The sequence below is a fragment of the Fragaria vesca genome, linkage group LG1, assembly GCF_000184155.1.
Source record: "Fragaria vesca subsp. vesca linkage group LG1, FraVesHawaii_1.0, whole genome shotgun sequence".
NCBI classification, from domain to species: domain Eukaryota; kingdom Viridiplantae; phylum Streptophyta; class Magnoliopsida; order Rosales; family Rosaceae; genus Fragaria; species Fragaria vesca.
Window position 1 is genome coordinate 17735586 of NC_020491.1, and position 21426 is coordinate 17757011.

The 21426-nt window shown below is 37.4% G+C and overlaps 1 protein-coding gene and 1 non-coding gene across 3 annotated transcripts; one reads left to right on the forward strand and one right to left on the reverse strand.

Moving 5' to 3' along the window:
- The first annotated feature begins 1569 nt into the window (after positions 1-1569).
- LOC101313843 lies at positions 1570-3222 on the forward strand. 2 transcript variants are annotated; one of them, XR_183761.1, is made up of 3 exons: positions 1570-1861; positions 1961-2046; positions 2799-3222. It is a non-coding gene; the product is annotated as an uncharacterized LOC101313843 (transcript). The 2 variants fall into 2 exon arrangements; XR_183760.1 differs by having other exon boundaries at positions 1727-1861; positions 1956-2046.
- A 9574-nt stretch (positions 3223-12796) lies between these two features.
- LOC101314217 lies at positions 12797-21061 on the reverse strand. Its single transcript, XM_004288368.1, has 12 exons — positions 20869-21061; positions 20648-20782; positions 20469-20567; positions 19909-20004; positions 19748-19813; positions 19561-19651; positions 19227-19294; positions 19062-19127; positions 18828-18878; positions 18478-18542; positions 15840-15916; positions 12797-13834 (listed from the first exon to the last, which is right to left on the reverse strand). Exons 1-11 carry the CDS (start codon positions 21022-21024, stop codon positions 15859-15861), a joined length of 951 nt encoding a protein of 316 aa, XP_004288416.1. The 5' UTR covers positions 21025-21061; the 3' UTR covers positions 12797-13834; positions 15840-15858.
- Positions 21062-21426: the final 365 nt, after the last annotated feature.

Genomic DNA, 21426 nt, shown 5'->3' on the forward strand with positions numbered 1-21426 from the left:
CACGTATGGCTAGTTAACATTTATATATATACTATCCTCATAATTATCCATATATGATTATATATTCACTGAAACTCTCACTTTCAGTTATTCCCAACAATAAATAAAATCGTCAAATTAAAATGACGTCATATGTTCCAACCAAAAGAAATTGTTCAACAACAAACCATTTGCATGTATATTATTTAAAACAAAAGTCCACAAGTTAAGCCTAAGCTGTCCAATGCTCGAAATACTCCTTGAACGCTACCTCTAACTATTCACATTCTCGACATGCATCAATCAAAACAATAAAAACAGTCATTAACCATCTTCGAATAGCACCAAGCAACAACCCCAAATCACCTAACCAACACCCAAACCTCATTACAACCCAACACAGTAGCTGAAAACACCTAGCTTACCTTCCATCTGCTCTACTTCGACAACCAGTAGCTCCTCCTTGCCAAAACTCAACATGAAGAACCTCCAAACATCCCCAACTGCTGCCTTAGTCGCCACCTTCACTGAATCAGCTCAACACCACCTCAGGTCCTCTCAAGCCAACTGTACCAAGCCTCTGCCTTGACAAAAACAGAGAATCAACAGAAAAACAGGAAATCTCTTTTCGCCAGGAAAACCTTTGCCTTGGTTGAAAATCACTGTAGCCTCCTCCAACCCTTCCCAGGACGCATTTGAACCCATTTAACCGTCTATAGACTCATCGGAGCTCGATAGTCTCGCCGGAGCTCCAAGAACAAACTTGCCGGAAAAACATCGACAACAACTCAAACACAAAAGAGGACTTTTCGAATTAGAACTCGATTTGAAGGGTGAAAGGCATAGAAAGGAAGAAGAAGGACAGAGGAGAAGAAACCTACTGTTCGTTACCGTCGTCGCCGTAAAAACTCGCCAGGAATCAAAGAACACAGTTGAGCTCCTTTGAATTCAATCTCCACCAAATCGGGTCGCATGGTTTATCTATGAACTGGGTTTTGTAGAGGATGAAGATATGAGTAATTTGGTGGTGGTTTCACGGCATGCAACAGCCGGGATAGACGACGCCATGCCGGAGATGGAGGAGACAGCCAGAGAGGGAGAGAGAGAAGTCTGAGGTCGGGTCAAACTGAGTGTGGGCTTCTTTTCTTTGACTGAGTCAACCCCCTCTTTACCTTTTAAACTTAGTCCAACGGCCAAGATCAAAACCCTAATGATCCGACAGCCCAGATTAATCCATAATTTTCTAATTTCAGAACATTAATTTCTTTTTGCCAAGCTTTAATAAATCGCAGAGAATACCTCAAAGCTCCGAAAATAAACCGAATACACCAGAGAACTCGTGTCGACACGTACTACGACATCGGGGCCTTAAAAGAAGAACTTTTGTGAGACCCCTGACTTTTTAGTGACGTAAATAGAAAATTACCTTGTTCCCGAGGACACCTGGAAGTTATATACAGCAACCAGTTCGTAAGATGAAGTTTGTACGACAAAAGTTGGGATTAACAAGAGCAAGGGAGATTTAGTAAATTTCAGCCATGCCTGTGTTATAGATCAGCGTAGACATTAAGTTCAGTTCAACAAAATGGCAAGTCACCGACTTCACCACCGCCTTCACCCGGACCGACCTTGTTCTGGTATATGATAAGGAACACACTACATCTCATCAGAATCCTATCAAATTGAAAAAAAAGAATTGAGGAAGCTACATGGGTGACTCCAACTTTGAATCTATTTCCGTCACTCATCTTCGACGGCCAGAAGCTGCATGTTAGGTTCTTTATCAAAGTATGATGTCTTCATGAAAGTTTCTCGGATTCGTGTCTGCTATCTTGTGCTAAAATTTGACGACGATCCAACGGTTAGATTGTCCTCAACAGAGGTAATATCGCATATTGTTCAGGGAAAATCCTCTTTTGACATGTAGTTCCACTTCTGATTCTGATTCGAGTTCTATGTCTCTTTTCTCCTTTAAGTTCAGTTTTTCCACGTCTTGGGTTATCATTCGAGTTCCTTTCTTGGAGTCTTCCTCTACCTATGAGCCTACAATCCGAAGAGTGACAATCGGTAAGTTAAACTATACCGATTGAATTCCTTTTCTTCTTTCTGCTGGTCATGTCATGTCTGATTAGTATTATCCTACATCATACCCATCTGCCTCTGCACTCCAATTACACGTATTATTATTTCCTCTTGTTGGGTGTTGTATAGAACCTTACTTCCTTTCCAATTCTTTGTTGAAGTTCCTCATTTTTAAATCTGACCCTTGTAGACTAATCTGTCAAGATGTTGCCTGTTATTGCTTGTTCTTGATTTTTACATGATCCATTTGACAATAGACATCCAAAAGCTTGTTTCAAGACTGATTTCATGTCATTTGGACATGAAATGAATCTTTGGTGGACAGTTTTAAAAGAATATATGCTACTGAAATTTTATGAAAAGCTAGCAGTCCAGCCTATTTATACCCGTACTTCCTGAACTCCGTTTTGGATGAAATTTTGATATGTTGTACCTTGATATGTTACCTTGAAATCTGGAAAGTTCATACTCATTGGTCAAGAACTGAGTTTTTAATGATTTTGCAAATCTGAACAGCTCCTTCATTCTTATATTTGTTCTAGTTCACTTGGTTCCAATCTTGTTTAGTGAATCCCCAATTCTAAGAGCTGTAAATTCGTGGGAAACCTCATTTTAATCCTAGTTCTTGACATGTACTCGGTACTGGTTCTTATGAGTGACTTACGTGTTTAGACATTGGAAAGGTTTACACAGAAAATGATACATGAAGTGACAATCTGCGATGTATGTTATTTTAGGAATTTGGACAAGTGTTATGGGCTGCTATCAATGGAGGACCAGGTTGTTATCAATGATGAAAGACTAGTATTGGAGCATTATGTACGTTGCTATCTTGCTATTGCTAAATGATTCGAGGTAGGGAGGCTTCACCCTGGTTAGTGTTTTATACACTGCTTTACTATTTGAAAAATGGATTATGATTTAAAACATGAGTTTATGAGATGACTTGAGAGTGAGCGGGGCATAACGACTTCCTTGGGTTTCGATCCCCTAAACCTCCGGAGGGGCTGTACGGACTCGAGAATGTCTAACATCCTTTGAGGTGTGGCATTGCTCCTAGGCGGTATGGCGTAAATGGACACTCTCGCTACTCTTCACCAGTTGTTGAAGACAAAGATCTTCAGTAAAGAGGTAGTTGGCTAAAGGTAGACCGGTCATCAGGTTTCGATTTTTACCCGGGTACTCTTGAATTTTCAGTTGGTTTTACATTGAAAAATATTATTTCGATTTATTTACTTTTTACTCAACTGGCGCCTATTATTATTACTATTTGGATTTCAAACCTAATTAGGGTTGATGCTTGAGCAGCGAGGACGAAAGCTCACCCCTACTATAGTTGGTCTTGCAGGTACTGTGCACGAGAGGAGGACTTCGGGACCGAGCTGGGTGCTACGTTCATAATTACTTGCCTTGGTATATTTGGCTTGACTTGTGTTTACTTTTATATATTTGTTATTGTTTAATTGTGACATTTGTTAACTTGTAAATGTGGATCTGAATATTTCCTTGGCTTCTTAATTCCATTTCTAAATGTTTGAAACCAACTTACAACTTGTAAATGTGGATCTGAATATTTCCTTGGCTTCTTAATTCCATTTCTAAATGTTTGAAACCAACTTACAACTTCTTATTGTGGTAGCTTGCTGGTTCTGTTTGGTATCACTTCATTTGTTTTGTTTGGAAAACACTTTTGGAGTTGCTATAGTTATAACATCATCTAGCAAACAACGGTGAAGTGTTCAACGTTTTCACCTCATTTTAAACTCTACGCTTTCCACCAATTTTTACTATTTCTAAAGTTTCGTTTTTAGTAAAAAGTTGCCTTGCATCTCTTTAGGACATGAGTTAAGCTTCTTAGCTTGTGTTTCTAAAGGTTTGTGGCACTGTAACGTACCCAATTTGGAGAGGTGCTTATTGGGGCGTTACAACTTGACATTCTAAGCGTTAACTTATTAAATTACAAGTACGGTTAAATTCCTCAGTAACTCGTAGAATACCCAGTAAATAGGTAAATTTGGGTACGGGGCGTTACATGATGGGTTTGTGTAAGCCTCCCTTTTCGCATTGAACATACACCAGAATTCTTGTCATTGCCTTCAACCTGTCACCGCAACACCGTTGCCACCTTCCGTCCGTCATCGCAGCAGCAACGCCTCCTTTCGCTGCCACATCGTCGCCTTCAACCAATTGGGATTATATCAAGAGAAAATCTTATGTTCTTCGTCAATTGCAAGATAACAATCTCAACGAGGCTCTTGATGAAGCATCAAAAGATGGGTCTCTTTCGAAATCGCTGGACATTGACTCCTCTCAGGATCCAAATCAAGACGACAACAGCTCTAGGAAATCGTTGTTTACTTGAACAAAATGCTAAAGAGACAATCTGTGAATTGGATGGCTTAAAATGCTAAAGAGCCAATCACAAATTGTTGGCTGAATCTTACCCCTCCGCAATTGTTAGTTGAATATGTGTTTATAGCTTTCCTGGTTTTGGAGGTTAATTTGGTGGTGTTATTTCTAGTCCTGCTACCACCAAACATGGATTAGGCTTATTCTAGAATAACTTTGGCTTGAGTAGTGTTGGACTATCTTAGAATTTAAGCCCGGGTGAGACAATCCCTTGTAATAAATGTGCATTGAGTTTAACCCCTGACCAAAATGTCCCATTTTACAGATACAAATGACCAAAATGTCATTGAAATTTCAGATTCAAATGACGAAAATGTCCATTTTACATAAAAAATTACAAAACTGCCATCAAGCTTCTTCTCTCTCTCTCTCTCTCTCTACTCTCTCTCTCTCTCTCTCTCTCTCTCTCTCTCTCTCTCTCTCTCTCTCTCTCTCTCTCTCTCTCATCCAAATCAAATTTAAGAAACACGCGGTTAGCATACCTCAAGCCTCCACTCTCTGAGCCGGATCTCTAAGCCTTAACCGTCGCTGGCTTCGACTTTTGCACTCCGATTCAAGCCGCCACAATCCCCTTGCTTTGCAGGTTCAAGGACGTCACCGTCAATGCCGCCACCGGCTCCAGCTAAACCCTAGCCTTCGATGTCCCTCTCATCGAGATCCTCCATCATGCTTCTACCAACCCTAAACCTCACCAAGTCTGATTCAATTTCAAAACCCTAGATATTAGATCTTGAAATTTGGGATGAGCTTAGAGAGGGGATTATGCCTGGTAAAGTGTTGCGCTTTGTGATTTCCCCTTGCAAATCTTGATTATTGGATAAGTAAGAATCCTACTACTGTACATTTGGTAGTAGCAGAAGTTTTTTTGTTTTGGTGAATTTGGTAGTAGCAGATGCTATTTAGTTGGTAGTAGCAGTAAGTTTTCGTTCAGCTATAGTACTAGTAGGTTCTGATCAGTGGCAGTAGTAGTAAATTTCTGGTCGGCGACCATAGCAGTAAATTTCTAGTCAGCGCTGTAGCAGCAAATTTCCTGTCGGCGGCAGTAGTAGTAGATTTTCAATTAGAGACAGTAGCAGTGAATTATGTTTTAATTAAGGACAAAATTGTAAATGTGTTATTGCTGTCAAGACCCACCCCGAATTTCATCTTGAAACCCGAAGTAAATCCTGCGGGGACCACCTCCAAGGAAAGTTTACCGAAAAATCGACATAACCTCCCTTAAAAATAGACAACCCTTCATAATAATACCTGCATACACTTCTGATAAACCAAATCCAACCTTAAACTCCTAGAGCCTTCATGCTCCCCTAAATCACAACATCTCCCAATTATTTAAATATCTACACAAATCTCATATCCAACCATTTATAGGTTCAGAGCAACACTTCTAGGAAGAAAGGAAACATGATAAATTAACAAGCGGAAGCTATATGATGACTATGTCTCATCCCTATGTACGCCCGACCTCAACTATGCAATCCTGCAACTGGGCATTTTAAAACGAATGGCCCAGGGGAAAACATTTGAAACCGTTAGAGTGAGTGGACAAAAACATAAATTTAATGAAAATATTTATGCTTTCCCAATTTACATTTCCATAGAAAATATGCTGCATGCGACAGCTCAAAAACGCTCAACACAAAAACTGGCAATTTCATGACTAGCTCCGGCCAGTCTCCAAAGCTCAATAAAATACAGCATCTCAGGCTAAAATAAAATATGTATGTATTACACTCGTCATATCCCTTGTATGAATTTTCTTAAAACAACAAAGACAAATATAAAATTCACACAAGGCTACGACGCTTGCGTCTAATGCTTACGTCGCACCATAATGGCATTTTACCTCATTATGGTAGAAAAGACGGTGTATAAATATATACGCGCATATTCCCTATATAAATTATTATATTTATATAAGGCTACGACGATTGCGTTTAACGCTCTCGTCGCACCATAATAGAATTTTTACCTCAGTATGGTGGAAAAGCACGTATAGCTAGCTAGCATTTCTTCATATACATATTATTCTCATAATCATCCATATATGGATATATATATATATATACACTCACCGAAATTCTCAATTTCAGTTATTCTCCAACAATAATGAAAATTGCCAATTATCATAAAAAACAATACGCACACGACTCTACCGAAAATGTCATTTTCGGTAACTTTCCAAATAACACGATAGCCATTAAAAATGAGAACATTTACTTCTGAAAATGACATCGCGAAAATAAACAATTCCACAAATTGATATTCAATAAAATCAATCATTTAATGTAGAATCACCGCATGCATATATTTTAAAACAAAAGTCCACTTACAACTTTAGGCCTAAGCCTGATGTCGATCTGAGGCCTCTTCCACTCGAGCCTCCTCACGTCCTGATCCAAACATATAATTAATTTCCCAACTAAAAATCCAATAATTAAACAAAATTGGCAAAAATTAAACGTGAGCCTCCCACACACTCATCATTGCTCAACTTCGCCCTTCATAACCCCAAAATGGCCCAAATTTCAATGAACACACCAGCACAGAGATGGAAGATTGGCAAAAAATAAATATATTTTTTATTTAATGTAGATTCCGGCCGAAGGATTTAAGCCATTAATCTGTGGAAGGTTGAAGCTGCCATAGCATTGAGGTTCTTAGACGACACCCTTCCTTGATAAGAAAGGTTCTACAACCCTCTAAAGTTGTAGAGGCCGATTTCGGCAACCTCCAATGCTCATCAAATTTTAACATCTTCCTCTCAACCCCCTCTACAACTTTCCTAACTAGCACAAACATTAATTCCAAGCCTAACTAGGGCAATCGAGCAAAACAACACAAAAAGCCCTAGAGCTTCCACTCACCGGTTCTCCTTACCTGAAACAAACTGGACCGAGTCCTTCTAGGGCAAGGCAACTGGGTTGGAGACCTTCATAACCATATAAGGCTTGCCCGGATTGGTGACCGGAGGAAGAAGTTCCGTCGAAGGAGAGCTTTGGACAGCCGGAGGTTCAAGGCGTCATTTCTCTCTCACGGCGGCGCTAGGGAGGCTGTCACCGGTCCAAGGAGGTGGCTGGGTTGATGGCCGACCGAACGGGACCGGTGCGGCGACGGATGGTGGCCGGACGGAGCAGGCCGTGGTAGAGAACGTCGGCGAAGGGAGAAGAATCGGGAGAGAAGTCGGGAGGGAGAGGAGAAGAGAGAGAGAGGAGAAATGGGTTTGGGCCTCACCCAACCGGTCCAAAACCTAAATACCCACATTTACTCTAAAATAAAACACTCCTAAAAATAATACCCTAATAAAAATGACCTTTTACTAGCTAAAATTTACCATTTTTACCGTCGTCAAATTTTTCTTCTACGATTAATTCTCCGAAATAATCGTCCCTCAAAACCCCTGTAAGGACCAATTAAACCATAACTTATTGACGGAAACGGTAAAATTCTTATTATAACTAAGCTAGTAAATAAGGTAAAAATTTAAGGGTCGGGATGTGACAATTGCCACATGATAAGAATATAACAACTTGTACTTATTTGTAAAATTTGGTCCTTGTATGTTTAGAAACTTCTTGAATGATTCTAATTGTGAAGTGATACTTGATTGTAGTTTGCTATTAATTTATCCCTGCAAAACCTTTATATTTTCAAAGTGTTTTTAGCAAATTACATATAAGTTATTACCCAAAGATTATTTTACAAGGGGAGAGAGGCATAAAATTTGCACTCATACTCTTACAATTCACACTCTCTTTTTTTAGATAAAGTTTTCATATAAAAACAAAACACATGTTACTAAAGACAATATTTAAGTTACTAAAATAGGAAAGTGCAAAAGATGATATTTAAACAAAACACATGTTATAAAAATGGGAGTGCAAATTTCACTTCCCTTTTACAATTAGATCCATTAATAGTGTGCCTATATATAAAGACCTAATCTTACAAATAAAGACAATTTGTTATGTTGTTACTATGTGGCTATAATATATTTACAATTCTAACTTTTATTTTAATTCAAACTCTTTTGGGGTAAAAACCTAAAATGGTACATGAACTATTGTGAAATGTATTTTTAGGCGATAAGATCAGTTTCCTGGCATGTTTGGGCGACGAGACTGACATCTGTTGGACGGTAAACACTGACACGCTGCACTGCTGCAGTGAGTTAGCGAGAGAAATGCAACTTGAAACAAGTATACGAGGACTGCAAAAGATATTGTACCTTTCATTTTTTATGCTATGCAAGACATTTGGGAGAAGAGCAAATCAGTTGAAGATTACACCTCTCTTATATTAAGTCTCATGAAACCAATTATGTCAAGACCCACCCCGAATTTCATCTTGAAACCAGAAATAAATCCTGCGAGGACCACCTCCAATGAAAATTTACCGAAACTTCGACATAACCTTCCTTGAAAATAGACAACCCTTCCTAGAAATACATGTAAATACTTCGAAAGAATCCATCTATAACACTCTACTCCTAGAGCCTTCGTGCTCCCCAAATCACAACATCTCCCAATTTATTTACTAACTTTAATAAGAATAATCTTACAACCAACAATCACAATTCAGAACAACTCTAATAGAGAGCAAAGGAACTAGAAATATAGAAACGAGCAGAAGCTATACTATTGACTATGCCTCTTCTCCATATAGGCTCGATCTCAACTATGCTTACCTACATACTGGGCATTTTTAAAACGAAAGGCCCAAGGGAAAAATTTGAAAACGTTAGAGTGAGTGGACAAAAAAAAAAAAATGAATTTAATGAAAAATATTTATGCTTTTCCAATTTAAATTTTCATAGAAAATATGCTGCATGCGACAGCTCAAACGCTCTCAACTCATCAATTGACAATTACATGACTAGCTCCGGCTAGTCTCCAAACTAAATAAAATAAAGCCTCTCAGGCTAAACTAATATATATATACATGTATGTATTTACACTCGTCATACTCTTTGTACGAATTCTATGAAGGAATAAGAAAAATATAAATTCATACAAAGCTACTACGCTTGCGTCTAATGCTCACGTCACACCATAATGGAATTTTACCTCATTATGACGGAAAAACACAAGTGTATATATACGTGCATATTCCCTATATAAATTACTAAATTTATATAGGGCTACGACGATTGCGTCTAACGCTCACATCACACCATAATGGAATTTTATCTCATTATGACGAAAAAGCACATATAGCTAGCTAACATTTATTTATATACATACGATCCTCATAATATCCACATACATATTCACCGAAAATCTCATTTTCAGTAAGTCTCAAAAACGATGAAAATTGCCAAATATCCGAAAAAGTAATAAATCCCAACAGAAGAATAACTTATCAACAAAATAATGCATCGCATGCTTTTTAAATTAAAACAAAGTCCACTCATAGTATTAGGCTTAAACTTCCTAACAAAATGCCCGGAATACTCCTCGAGCGTTGCCCCTAAATAAAACCTCAACCTGGAATCAAAGTCATAATCAATTTTCATGCCTTTAACACAACAACCAATTTACTTCCAAAATTTACTAAGGGCACCCAAAAGGGTTTCCATAAATGAGAAGTTTCTTAAAAAGGGAAATTTTCCTAAAATAGAAACTTTCTAAATATGGCAGGTTTTCCTAAACCGTAAACTACCACTTAAACGAAAAGGAGTCGACAAGCTACCTTCACGGATTCTGCCAGAATTGCTGCCTCGCCTGAATCCCTATTCAGGCGACTTGCAAGAAATACTCGCCGGATTCCGGCGACTTGCCAGAAATTTCGTCATAGCCTCCCCGTAAACTCCAAATCACCAAGTTATCGACTTGCAACACCAAAAATACACCCAATCAATCTGAAATCAACACAGCAGCCATATAACATCAAAGGAGATCGAGATTACCTTCCATCGATCACAAGTACCAACCCAAGAACTCTCCTGGTCCGGACTCAACATGCAGGACCTCCAGCATCCCCAACTGCTGCCTCATTCTTCACTGAAACGGCACCATTCACCTCTGATCCTCTCCAGCTAAGCGCACCCGGCCCCTGCCTCGGTCCAGATCCATATGTAACTCCTCCATGGACCATTTCAACTTCACACCAAGCTCACAGAACCTACTAAAACGCTGAAAAAACCGCCGGAAATCATGAAACACTGTCGCCGGAGACCCACCGTAAAAACCCAGAAAACACAGAAAAGAGGGACTTTCGATTAGGGCACGATTTGGACAAAGAAAGACACCAAAATGTGAAGAAGGAAGGGAAGAAGCTAACCTTACCGTCCACCCGTCGGCTCGTGGCCGGAAACTCAAGGTTTCACCGGAAAACAGTCGAGCATTTTCGACTTCAATCTCTCTCATGGGTGGAAGCCTGTGCGAAATGAGGACTGGGTTTTGTAGAGAATGAAGGGAGGAGTGATTTGGTGGTGGTTTCGTGGCATGCGGCGAACGGGATCAGCGATGCCACGCCGGAGATGGCGATGGCAGGCGGAGGGGAAGGAAGAGAGAGCTCGGGTCAACGCCCGAGTGTGGCTTTTGACCGAGTCAATCTCCTCTTTTCATTTTAAACTCAAACCAACAGTTGAGTTGAGATTGAAACCCTAGATCGCCTAGAAGTTATACTCTAATTTCATAAAAGTAATTTCTTTTATCAAATCTTTAATAAATCGGAGAATATAACTCGAAACTCCGACAAATAATACGAAGACACTGGTGAACCCGTGTTGACACATACTATTACACCGGGGCCTTAAAAGAAGAATTTAACAATTTGAGAAAAACTCAAAAATAAACTCGAGTGTTAAATTACCAAATTACCGAGTACGGTGAAATTCCTTAGTAACTCGTAGAATACCCAAAAATAGGTAAAATTTGGTCCGGGGTGTTACAATTTTTATGCACATAGACGAAAATAGAAAAAAAAAAAATCAAAATTAAGTCAGAACTAATCCTGGATTGAACTCATCCTGATGCTACGTGTAGTAGCTCAAAGCTGGAATAGAGGTAATGGCCGCCCTCATAAACTCAGTCTCTACTAATGTGTGTTATAGACTCATCTCCGTCCACACAAAGACTACACCCCTCACCCCATCAGGCCCGGATCTGCTGTGAGGCCGAAGAGGCCCGAAATATCTGGGGGCATCAAAAGCTGGTAGTTGCCTGAGCATGAGGGACGACCCTCCATGGAAGCTCAAGCTTAAAGCTACAACTGTTTGGGTTTTGATTTTTTGAAATGAAAAACTGAGGGGGATGGAAATGGTTGGGTTTAGAAGAGAAGAGAAGGGAGAGAGAAAAGTTTGATGATGGCGATTATGATGAGCAATGATGACTCAGAAACCCAAAATTTTTATAAGCTGAGAAACCCAGAATTTGAGAAACCTAGAATTTTTATAACCCAAAGTTCCAATCCTCCAAAATCTGAGAAAACGAATTTTTATAAACCTTAAACGTAACAGACTCTCTCTCAAGATCTAAATTTCTTCTTATTCTCACACTTCTTCGTCTTCTTCATTCTTATTCGATTTTCTTTGTTTCCATTTTTGGTGGGGTTCCAATTCGGGTTTGTTACTTGACAATTCCATTCTCGAATTAGCTCTCTTATGGCCGATTGACCTTTTTTTATTGACCATTAGAGAGCACCATTTGTGGAACTCGCCTCAGGCCTTGAAATCTCAAGTCCGGCCTTGCACTCCATTATATTTCTCTTCTTACGAATATTATCAATAGTAGGCAATATACAAGAACACACTTCCCATACATGAATTTTAGCCTTATCTGTGACATTTGCCTTCCAAATAGTATTCCAGAAAGACAATACAACCGAAGAGCTAGAAGCCATGGGTTCGTGTGTTAAGCAACGAGCAACATAATGCACACTCTTCGTATTGAAACACCCATGAGGATCGTAACAGGGTGTCTTCAATCATCATGTTTTGTGTGGGGTGCGTTTATTCTCACCTCATAAACCAGTTTACTCACCCCACACGTTGTTAATTTATTGAAAAACCCAAAAAACCTTAATGTAAAATTACAGTAAGAGACAATAAGTTGTTACAAATTACAATTTTTTTTTTTATCTTTTTATTTTAGATGAACACGTACTTCATAAACCCTAACAATAAATTTATCATATTTGATCGTTCTATGAAGTTTGAAAATGCTAGCATTCAACCTAAAGATGAGATAAACTTTTTGTATTTCTTCTCTTGGTTTCTTTATTGATGCTTTGTCTATCCCTTTACTTATTACTTCCCATGTCGATTTTGTATGTAAATTTTCATGTCTAGTCGCTCACTTATATTTGATTTGTTTTTTTTTTTCATCGGCATCAGAGCTATTTCAAAATAATAGTTGTTTGTTTAGCGAATGTAGGCTAAAATAAATAAATTTAAAATGAAAAAGAAAATGTATGGTGAACAAAACAAAAACAAATATGAAATTATATGTAGGATGAGAAGAAAATGTAGGGTGAATAAAGTAGAATTGAAAAATAGTATTTTAGACATAAAAAATGGGTGAACAAAATAGACTTACAAATAAAAATATATAAGTAAGGTGTGAAGAGAACGTGTGGTGAATAAAATAGAATTAGATGAGAAGAGAATGCAGGGTGAACAAAGTAAAATTGAAAATATGGTATTTTAGATATAAAAATGGGTGAACAAAGTAGATTTACAATTAAAAATATATAAGCAAGTTGTGAAAAGAATGTGGGGGTAAATAAAGTGATTTGTGGGGTGGCAATAGACACACTTTGTGTAAGGAGGCTGAGAATCTCAACTCCAAACCAATCAAATTCTCCATCTTCACTTGCAACAATACACATCATAATCATAATTTGTTTACAGATACCAACTTACTGTGCAAAAGCAAATTAAAAGATATCGTACTCTGAGAAATCATAACCTCTGTTATGATTTTTCATTACATATTGAATACTTTGGATCAATATTCAGACCTAAAATCTGCCTACACGGAAGTCAGTCAAATCAAGATTTCCATAAATAAATGATTTAACAATAACTGATAAACAAGTATATGACAGGCACAGATGAACCTATATATCAATTATCAACTTCTCTCATATTTCAAATTCCATTAAGTTGTATGAGAATGTATTCTTTATTAAACATACCATAGACGAACACGAAAGGACAAGATTTACAATGATCATCTATGTATAACAATTTATGATTTTGGTAGCCTTGTTTGATACAGTGAGGTCTGACTAAATTGGAGATTTTCTTTCTTAGCATTTAACAGAAACGAGCAATCTTTTCACATCATCCCAATTCACATTTTCCAAGTCCAGATTTTTCCATATCTAGAGAAAGGCACTCATGAAATGCAGAAATATCCTACCAAAAGAAAATAAAGGATCAGATTACCACATAAAGAAGATGACTCTGGATAATGACCACCATCTTAGGATGCAACATCCATAATTTCTTCTAAACACACATAATGTAAAATGTAACATGCTAAATTGTAGGACCCCTAGGTTGAAATTACTATATAAGAATACAGATTTATATACTGAGGATTCCCACTAATAGTAAAGGTTCAAAATCAAGAACGAATAGAAAGTATAGAGATTTGTGAGTTTGTACGGTCAAAAGAAAAAGATAAAAAAAAAAGTGTCCGTGTGCATGTGTGTGTGTTTTTTTTTTTTTTCTTACCAGACAGGAAATGTTATGTCATTCCATTTTTATGAACTAGAACATGTCAATAACCATGGGAACATATTGAAAACTTTGGACACAATACAAATCAACAATACTCTTGCAACACGTGCCTGGAAACTCTAGATGTATATGATATAAGGTAAAAGATTGATATTTGTTTGTAATTATTTAAATGTGAACATTAATATAGAAAAATTAAATTCATTAAACTGCTGAAATTGCAGATGGTTTCAGAAATTATCAAAAAATAAGCTGTGGAAAATTCCTGGTTGTCCCTCCAAAAGACTCTTATACTGAATTCTGGAAATAGTTTAAATAACATGGCTCGTATTTCCTTCTACCATTTAGATGAGGGCTTGGAATATATATACACACACACACACACGAAGCCGTTCGAGAGCGGATGTCCGCACTCGGCTTAAAGTGTGGCCGTCCCTCCGTTCTCCACCGTCCGGCGCCGACGAGGGCACGCCTCCACCCCAACGGACTCTAGCAGCGTCCCCGACCATTTTCCCTCCCCGGCGAATCCGCCGAATTCCAGTTTTCCGGCGAGATCGATCTCGCCGGCGCCGTAGGGTGGCGAAAAGAGGGATGTCCGCACTTTAAGGCCGGTGCGGACGTGCGCCTCTGATCCAGCCTGTGTATATACATATATATATATATAGCACAGTGCCTTTTGGCAAGACAAACTCAAGATTTTCTTACTAAAAGGAAAAACAACAAAACAAAACAAAATGTAGGATACCTGTTAAGTAGTATGGTCTGATTTTTTATTGGTGGGGATGGGCAGGTAGAGGATGGGAGAGGATCTTAGCAGATGACGACACGTGTAAAAAGTAAAATCCCATGGCTCATATTCCTATTCACCCTGTTTTCAATCCCTTTTTAAATTATTTATTATTAAAAGTCTGTTGTCTTATCTTCAATTTTCTGGTACAACAGGACACATTTCCTTTCTAGTGTAGAACTCTCTCAGTCGTCTTATTTGTTTATCGTCTATCGCCACCCGGCCTCATCTCTTCCATAACCCACAACTACCTCAACCCAATTTGATTAAACCCTCAACAAAAATTGATAAGCAGACATTAGATGAATAACAGCAAAATAAAGTTGTGGAGGCGCGATACAAAATGAGCTATTTCAAAATTGGTCCTCTTGAGCTTCTTGAAAGAGGAAGGAAGTCTTGGAGGTGAGGGCTTTGAATAGAGGAGACGAGTTTGGTCAATTGGTTCTGTCCGAAAACTGGTTCGGTAAATTGGATGGCTGAAATACTGAAGGTTTCTGGCAATTTTTTTTTTATGAGATTGCCAAGTTTTGATTTTGATAGAGGAAATCTGTGCGGGATGGAGAGAAAGATTGATTGATTTTGTGCATTTCATCTAATAAGGAGGAGAATATAAAGGAAAGAAGAACAAAAGAGAGAGAAATCGATGAAGAACAGAAGAAAAATGGCAAAGGGAAAAAGGAGAACAGGAGAGAAAGAAAAGAAACAAAGTGGATGTGAAGGAAAAAGAGGATAGACCATTAGAATTGAGAAATAAAAGTGTCCTCATCTGGTAAGAAGGTTAGGTAGCTCAGCCAAAAATATGGCTCAGGAGAGGATCCTCTGTAGAGGATAGTAGGTAACACAAAACCAACAGTCATCCAAATTCTATTATTAAGAATCACATAAGCGCACCTCTTTGGTTGCTGTGAGATCAACTAACTTGAGCATTTGCCGCATGAAGCATTTCCACTATTAGAGTCTTCACATCCCTACAAGGATTAAAATAGGAAGGAAAAACAAAACACTTAAACCAAATCAAACTATGCAGCGGGAACTTTATAAAGCACTGTAAGAACAACAATATTTAGGCCAAAACCCATATATTAATTGTCAAATTAGTAGTTCCATTCCAAATTATAGACTTCAAAAATTTGTGATACATAAAAAAATAAAAAAAATAAAAAAATAAAAAAAATAAGTCAAATCAATAGTTCCAATCAATTTTATAGACATAATAATATCTGCATTATTTCTCCCAAAGGAGGTTGGATAAAATAGAAAAACTACAACATTAACCTTTCGTCCAGAACAAAAAGTAGCACTCTCTATTATTGTTAAGCACTATGACCCTAGAGATTCAGAGATTTCAGGGAATCCAAACTCCCCTGCAGCAAAGCCACCACCCTTGTAGTGCTTAGCTACAGCTTCAGGAACCTAGAATGTGAGATGAGTCTTCTTCCCACAGGATTCATATAACCTTATGACAGTACAAATTTATGGGGACAAGTAGTCCACCAGGAAGAAAAGTTACTCCCTCCCTCCCTCCCTCTTCAGAAACCCATGACTATGCCATTGGGCAAGCTCTACCTGTGGTTCAAGCTCTAAAGTGAATGGTAGTCTAACATTGCAAGCTAATAACTTCATAAATCAAATGGTACCTAACGTAGGACCAATTGGACAATTAGGTACCCAATGTTTAAAAGAGGATACTTTGGAACCTCAGGTTATGCTCAGTTAGACAGTTTGATACTTCCGTTAACTGTTCCATTAAATATGTGGGTAAAATTGTCATTTAGGCCCTATTTATAAATATAGACATAAAAAATATTTGTTTTGTGGGTTAAATGACCATTAGTCTTGGGTCTTTATTATTTTCTAGGTCTTTTGGGAGCACACAAACATGAATTAATGCTTTTGGTTAGGTTGATAAAATATGACATAATTTAATTTTATGTTAAGAAATATGTATTTGTGATATGAGCACCTATTACACTACTTTCAATGAATTAATTAGATATACCTTAGTGGAGTAGTGTCGTGAGTGTTTAGGTTACACCAACTACATTTCTTAAATATAAAATTCAATCATGTTTCGAACAAAATATTAATTCATTCTGATAAAGATAAATATTAATTCAATTTTTGGATATATATTCGGACCTAATACACATGAAACCACAAAACAAATAATTTTTTTTTATGTTTATAAGGATAAATAGTATCTAAATGCCTATTTTACCCTCAAATTTAACGGAAAAGATAACGGAAGTACCAAACTGTCTAACTGAGCATAACATGAGGTACCAAAGTGTCCTCTTTTAAACATCGGGTACCTAATTGTCCAATTGGGTATACATCAGGTACCATAGGAGGAATTTACCCTAAATCAAATGCTATACTAAGAGTTGATGTTAAGTTTCCTTTGGGGTTTTGGGTGCAATTAAGAGACTAAGAAAGTCTCAAGTGTAAATCAATGCCTTAACCATTCTTTTGGTATTGGAGATGCATTTGAAGCCTCTATGCAAGGAATATACGAGAATTAATCCTAATTCTTATAACACATTCTCCCTCTCTCCCTCTGTATATATAATCTTGTATTATTTTATGTTTTAAATGGATCTGAATAATTTTTTTCAGCCTAGAGTTTCCAACAAGTTTAAACTGCAGCTCCCAAATTGAAGGAAAATTTTTGAATCAATGTATGATTCCCAGAAGAAGCTATTTAGCAGTCCTGAATTTTCCTTTGTATTATGACATGTTTCAGGTTCAAAGTCGGAAAAAAAGACTTATATGATATATGTTCAAGTATAAACCAGCGGAATGGAAAAAAAGGCAAGTCATTATTTGATGAAAGTAAATTATCAAATTTTCTGAGTTTCCGAAGATGGAAGTGTTGGTGTGAAAGTGAAACCTATTCCAGTGTGAAGTCCTGGAGTGATTCCTATTTCTAGTTTCGAACCTTTCTATGCTTTTGTTTCTGACTATTTTGATCCTGATTTCTAAGTTAATTGATTCTTGTGTCTAGCAGTGAGTATACTGCACCAAATGAATTGAAGAAAATTTGTAGCATCGTGCACGAGTAAAAATTCAAAATAAAGCTATAGTCATGTAAAAGTTCAGTCATTATAGACCAAGAGAAATGGCATCCTGACTACAGCGGAGTCAAATCAAGACTGAAAAAAGTATATACAGATGTGTATATACAAAGTTACATACCAATCCACTAAGGATCTCTGTGTTTTATGCAAAAAATTAAAACTGAACGGTCAACTTGCCGAGATGTGATCATAAAGTGTACTTGTGAGTGTGTGCGTGTGTGTGTCAGAACATTCTGCAAGGATTCCATGTCAATATTGCACTATGTGCATCATAATATAAATTTTGTTGACAATAGCGGGACCAGGAAGATGCAATATAGTATAATCCCCCCAACATTGGTCAAACAAAGACGGTATATATACAAATCAGAAAGACTGAAACTGAAGTAGATCATAAATCAAAGATAAATCATGATATTCAGAATGGAAATATTCATTAACAAGATTCTTACTTTCGATCCACTGCACGTCTAGGAAAAGGTATTCGAAGCTTGAAATTACTACCCTGATAAGAAGCCTAAGAAAAGAATAGCATTGTGATCAAAACAGTATCAAGTCAAACTGAGGCAAATAGTATTTTGGTTTGGGTAAAAACCATTTGCATAACATTGAGTTGATAAGTTAATGAGAGAAAAAAAAAATCCTGAAAATAATGACTTCTTTTATTGTCTAACAGTCTACAACATTAGTTTCAGTTCAGATAAGACTGAGCTTCAATTTTTTTCATGCACACAACCCCATGATCACCGTGGAAAAGAACTAATTTACTACAGATATTCAAAGCATAAAATTAAATAAGTACCTTGACATTAAAACCAACTGAATCCAAGTCCAGAATGTAAGCAAAGTCGACCTGGAGGAAAAGCAAAAAAACAAAACCAGCTCTTTATGACTAATGGCATCAAATGTATTGGCATATATGTACCTAATTCGAGCAGAGTTGACATCCCCTACATCAAGAAATAATGGAGAAAGAAAAGTAACCAATTTCTTTAAAGTTAATCACATGAGTTTTACAACATGGTCGAAAAATTACCAGAATTGAAGTTGAGTGCTGCACAATAGCTTTAGTATCTTCAGCATGATCCTTATTCATATGAGACTAGCAAACAATAGTTTGTAGATTCGATTAGAAAAGGCAAAACAATTCAAAATTAAGATAACCAGTAAGCACACATAATAGAGGGTAAGAAGTTTGTACTGCAACAGGCTTTGAAAATTGAGCAATTGGATCAACTTTTGCGGCTTTATACTCCTCATTATTGAACTCTGGAAGTAAAGAAATAATTAAGAAAACAGGTAAGGAAGTTTGAATACCATCTAGAATTATCTAGAGAATAAGTTCCCTTTCTTTTATTAGAAAAGCTTAACTCGCAAGTATGAAAAACTTCCTAAAGAGTGAACAAGCAATGCAAAATAGTTTTAAGTTTTAAATATAAAACGGTTAAAAAATATTCAAGTTGATATATGAATACCGAGACCAAAAGAACAAAAAAAAAAGAAAAAAAAGGGAAACAAAGCTGTTTGATACAAACCTCCTGATCCTAATAAAGCTGTTGCAACCCCTGAGACATATCGTACAACTTTTGGTTCAATACGCATGAATTGGAAGTCACCAAAGTCAACCTTCAGATTGTATTCGATGATTAAACACCAATTATAGAAGTGGGTGCAATATATCATCAATATAACCATGCTTCAGAATAAGAATGCATAAGTTACCCAAAATGCATCGGGATGCCTTGCCAAATATGCAGTTCGAATGGCTGCATGATCCTTCTCAGAAACCTAAATAATAGTTGGGTAATTCAATTAGATATCTAACAGATACATATAGGGCACTTCGAATACAAGAAAACATGTATAACACTGGTCTTACTTACAGGAATTGCATCACCATGCAGAGTGACCAACAAATCAGTTCTGTCCTCAGGATCTCTGGCAATGAGCAACGAGCACTTGGGGTTTTGAGTTAAATCCTATTAAATCAAAAATAAACCAACAATAAACGTTAAAAATATATATATCACAGAGATAAGTCAGAAAACTCAGACCGACAAAACATAAAGCATAAGATTAAGTTTTATCTTGGCTGTTTTGAATGCTTAGAAAGCTATTTGCTTGTTTAGAAAAATTAAAAGTAACCAAATGGAAGTTTAGACAGAGAAGTTGGTGTTGTCTTCCTTCACATTGAAGGAAACGAGCATCCATTTCAATACGTCAATGCATCCCTATAGAAACCTAATATGATGCTTATAGCTTAGCTGCAAGAGTGGCTTGAGAGCGAGTCTATTGGGAGCGTGGATGTGGCACAGACAATAGAAAATGAGAGTTACTGTGTATAGTTTTTCTTATGATCCACCCTCGAGTATTGTGTTGTGTACTGTGATCATTATGCAATCCAACTCGAATAAAATAAAAGACAAGAGAATGTAGCGGAGACCTTGGTATGAAGTGCCAAACTGCTCAGAGCTAAAATGGGAGATCCATCAGCATCGCATGCAAAGTCGACCATGGATCCTGATGGATAGCCCTCATACTTCTGCACCACATGAAACACAAACAATTTAGTTAGTTGGGATTATAATTAAGGAAAGTAAACCTGTGCAAAAGAAAGTAAACCTGTGAAAAGGTAGAGAGCACTCCGCGAACACTACGATCGACAAGAGTTCGGATTTCCTGAACCGGGGGAAGGCGAGAAGCCTTTTCCTGATGAGACTGAATCAACTGAAACATGTTGTCACCGTCGTCTCCCTTCTGATTCAAAACAAACAAACAACATCAACCCAACTATACATACTCTGTTTGATAATAATTAGTATGAGAATTAGAGAGTGGCGCACCTCAACAGCTGGAGTTGACTGAGTGGAAGCGGCCATGGATAAACGAGCCGAGTGGGGAGTCGAGCGTAGGCTGCTGAGAGGGGTATTACGGGGATTTAAGGGTAACAAGGAGAATAGCGGGGAGGTCTGCCACGGCGTCACCACACTCATCATCATCCTCACCGTCTCTTCTTTCACCAAACCCCTCTCGCTCTCGTCTTTCCTTTTCTTAATGCTTTCCCTCTTTTATTTTTTCCTTTTTTTTATTGCATAATTTTAAACCTATAAAACCAAAAGAATAAAAAAAATTAAAAAAAATTAAAAAAAATGTAACATCCCTTACTCTCAAAGACATTTTTTTCACAAATAAAATAAGAATATATAATTCAGAGAAAATACTGGTTACTCTATTAACTTTCATGCACTCGACAGTTTACTCTAATATCTTTCAATTTCAATCGATCACTCCTCGAACTATCCAGTGTCACATTATTGGTCCATCAGTTAAGTGGTCGTCCAATCGTGTAGTCAACTTGCTGATTGGACATATTTTTCAATGCCAACTCAGCTGAATGAAAT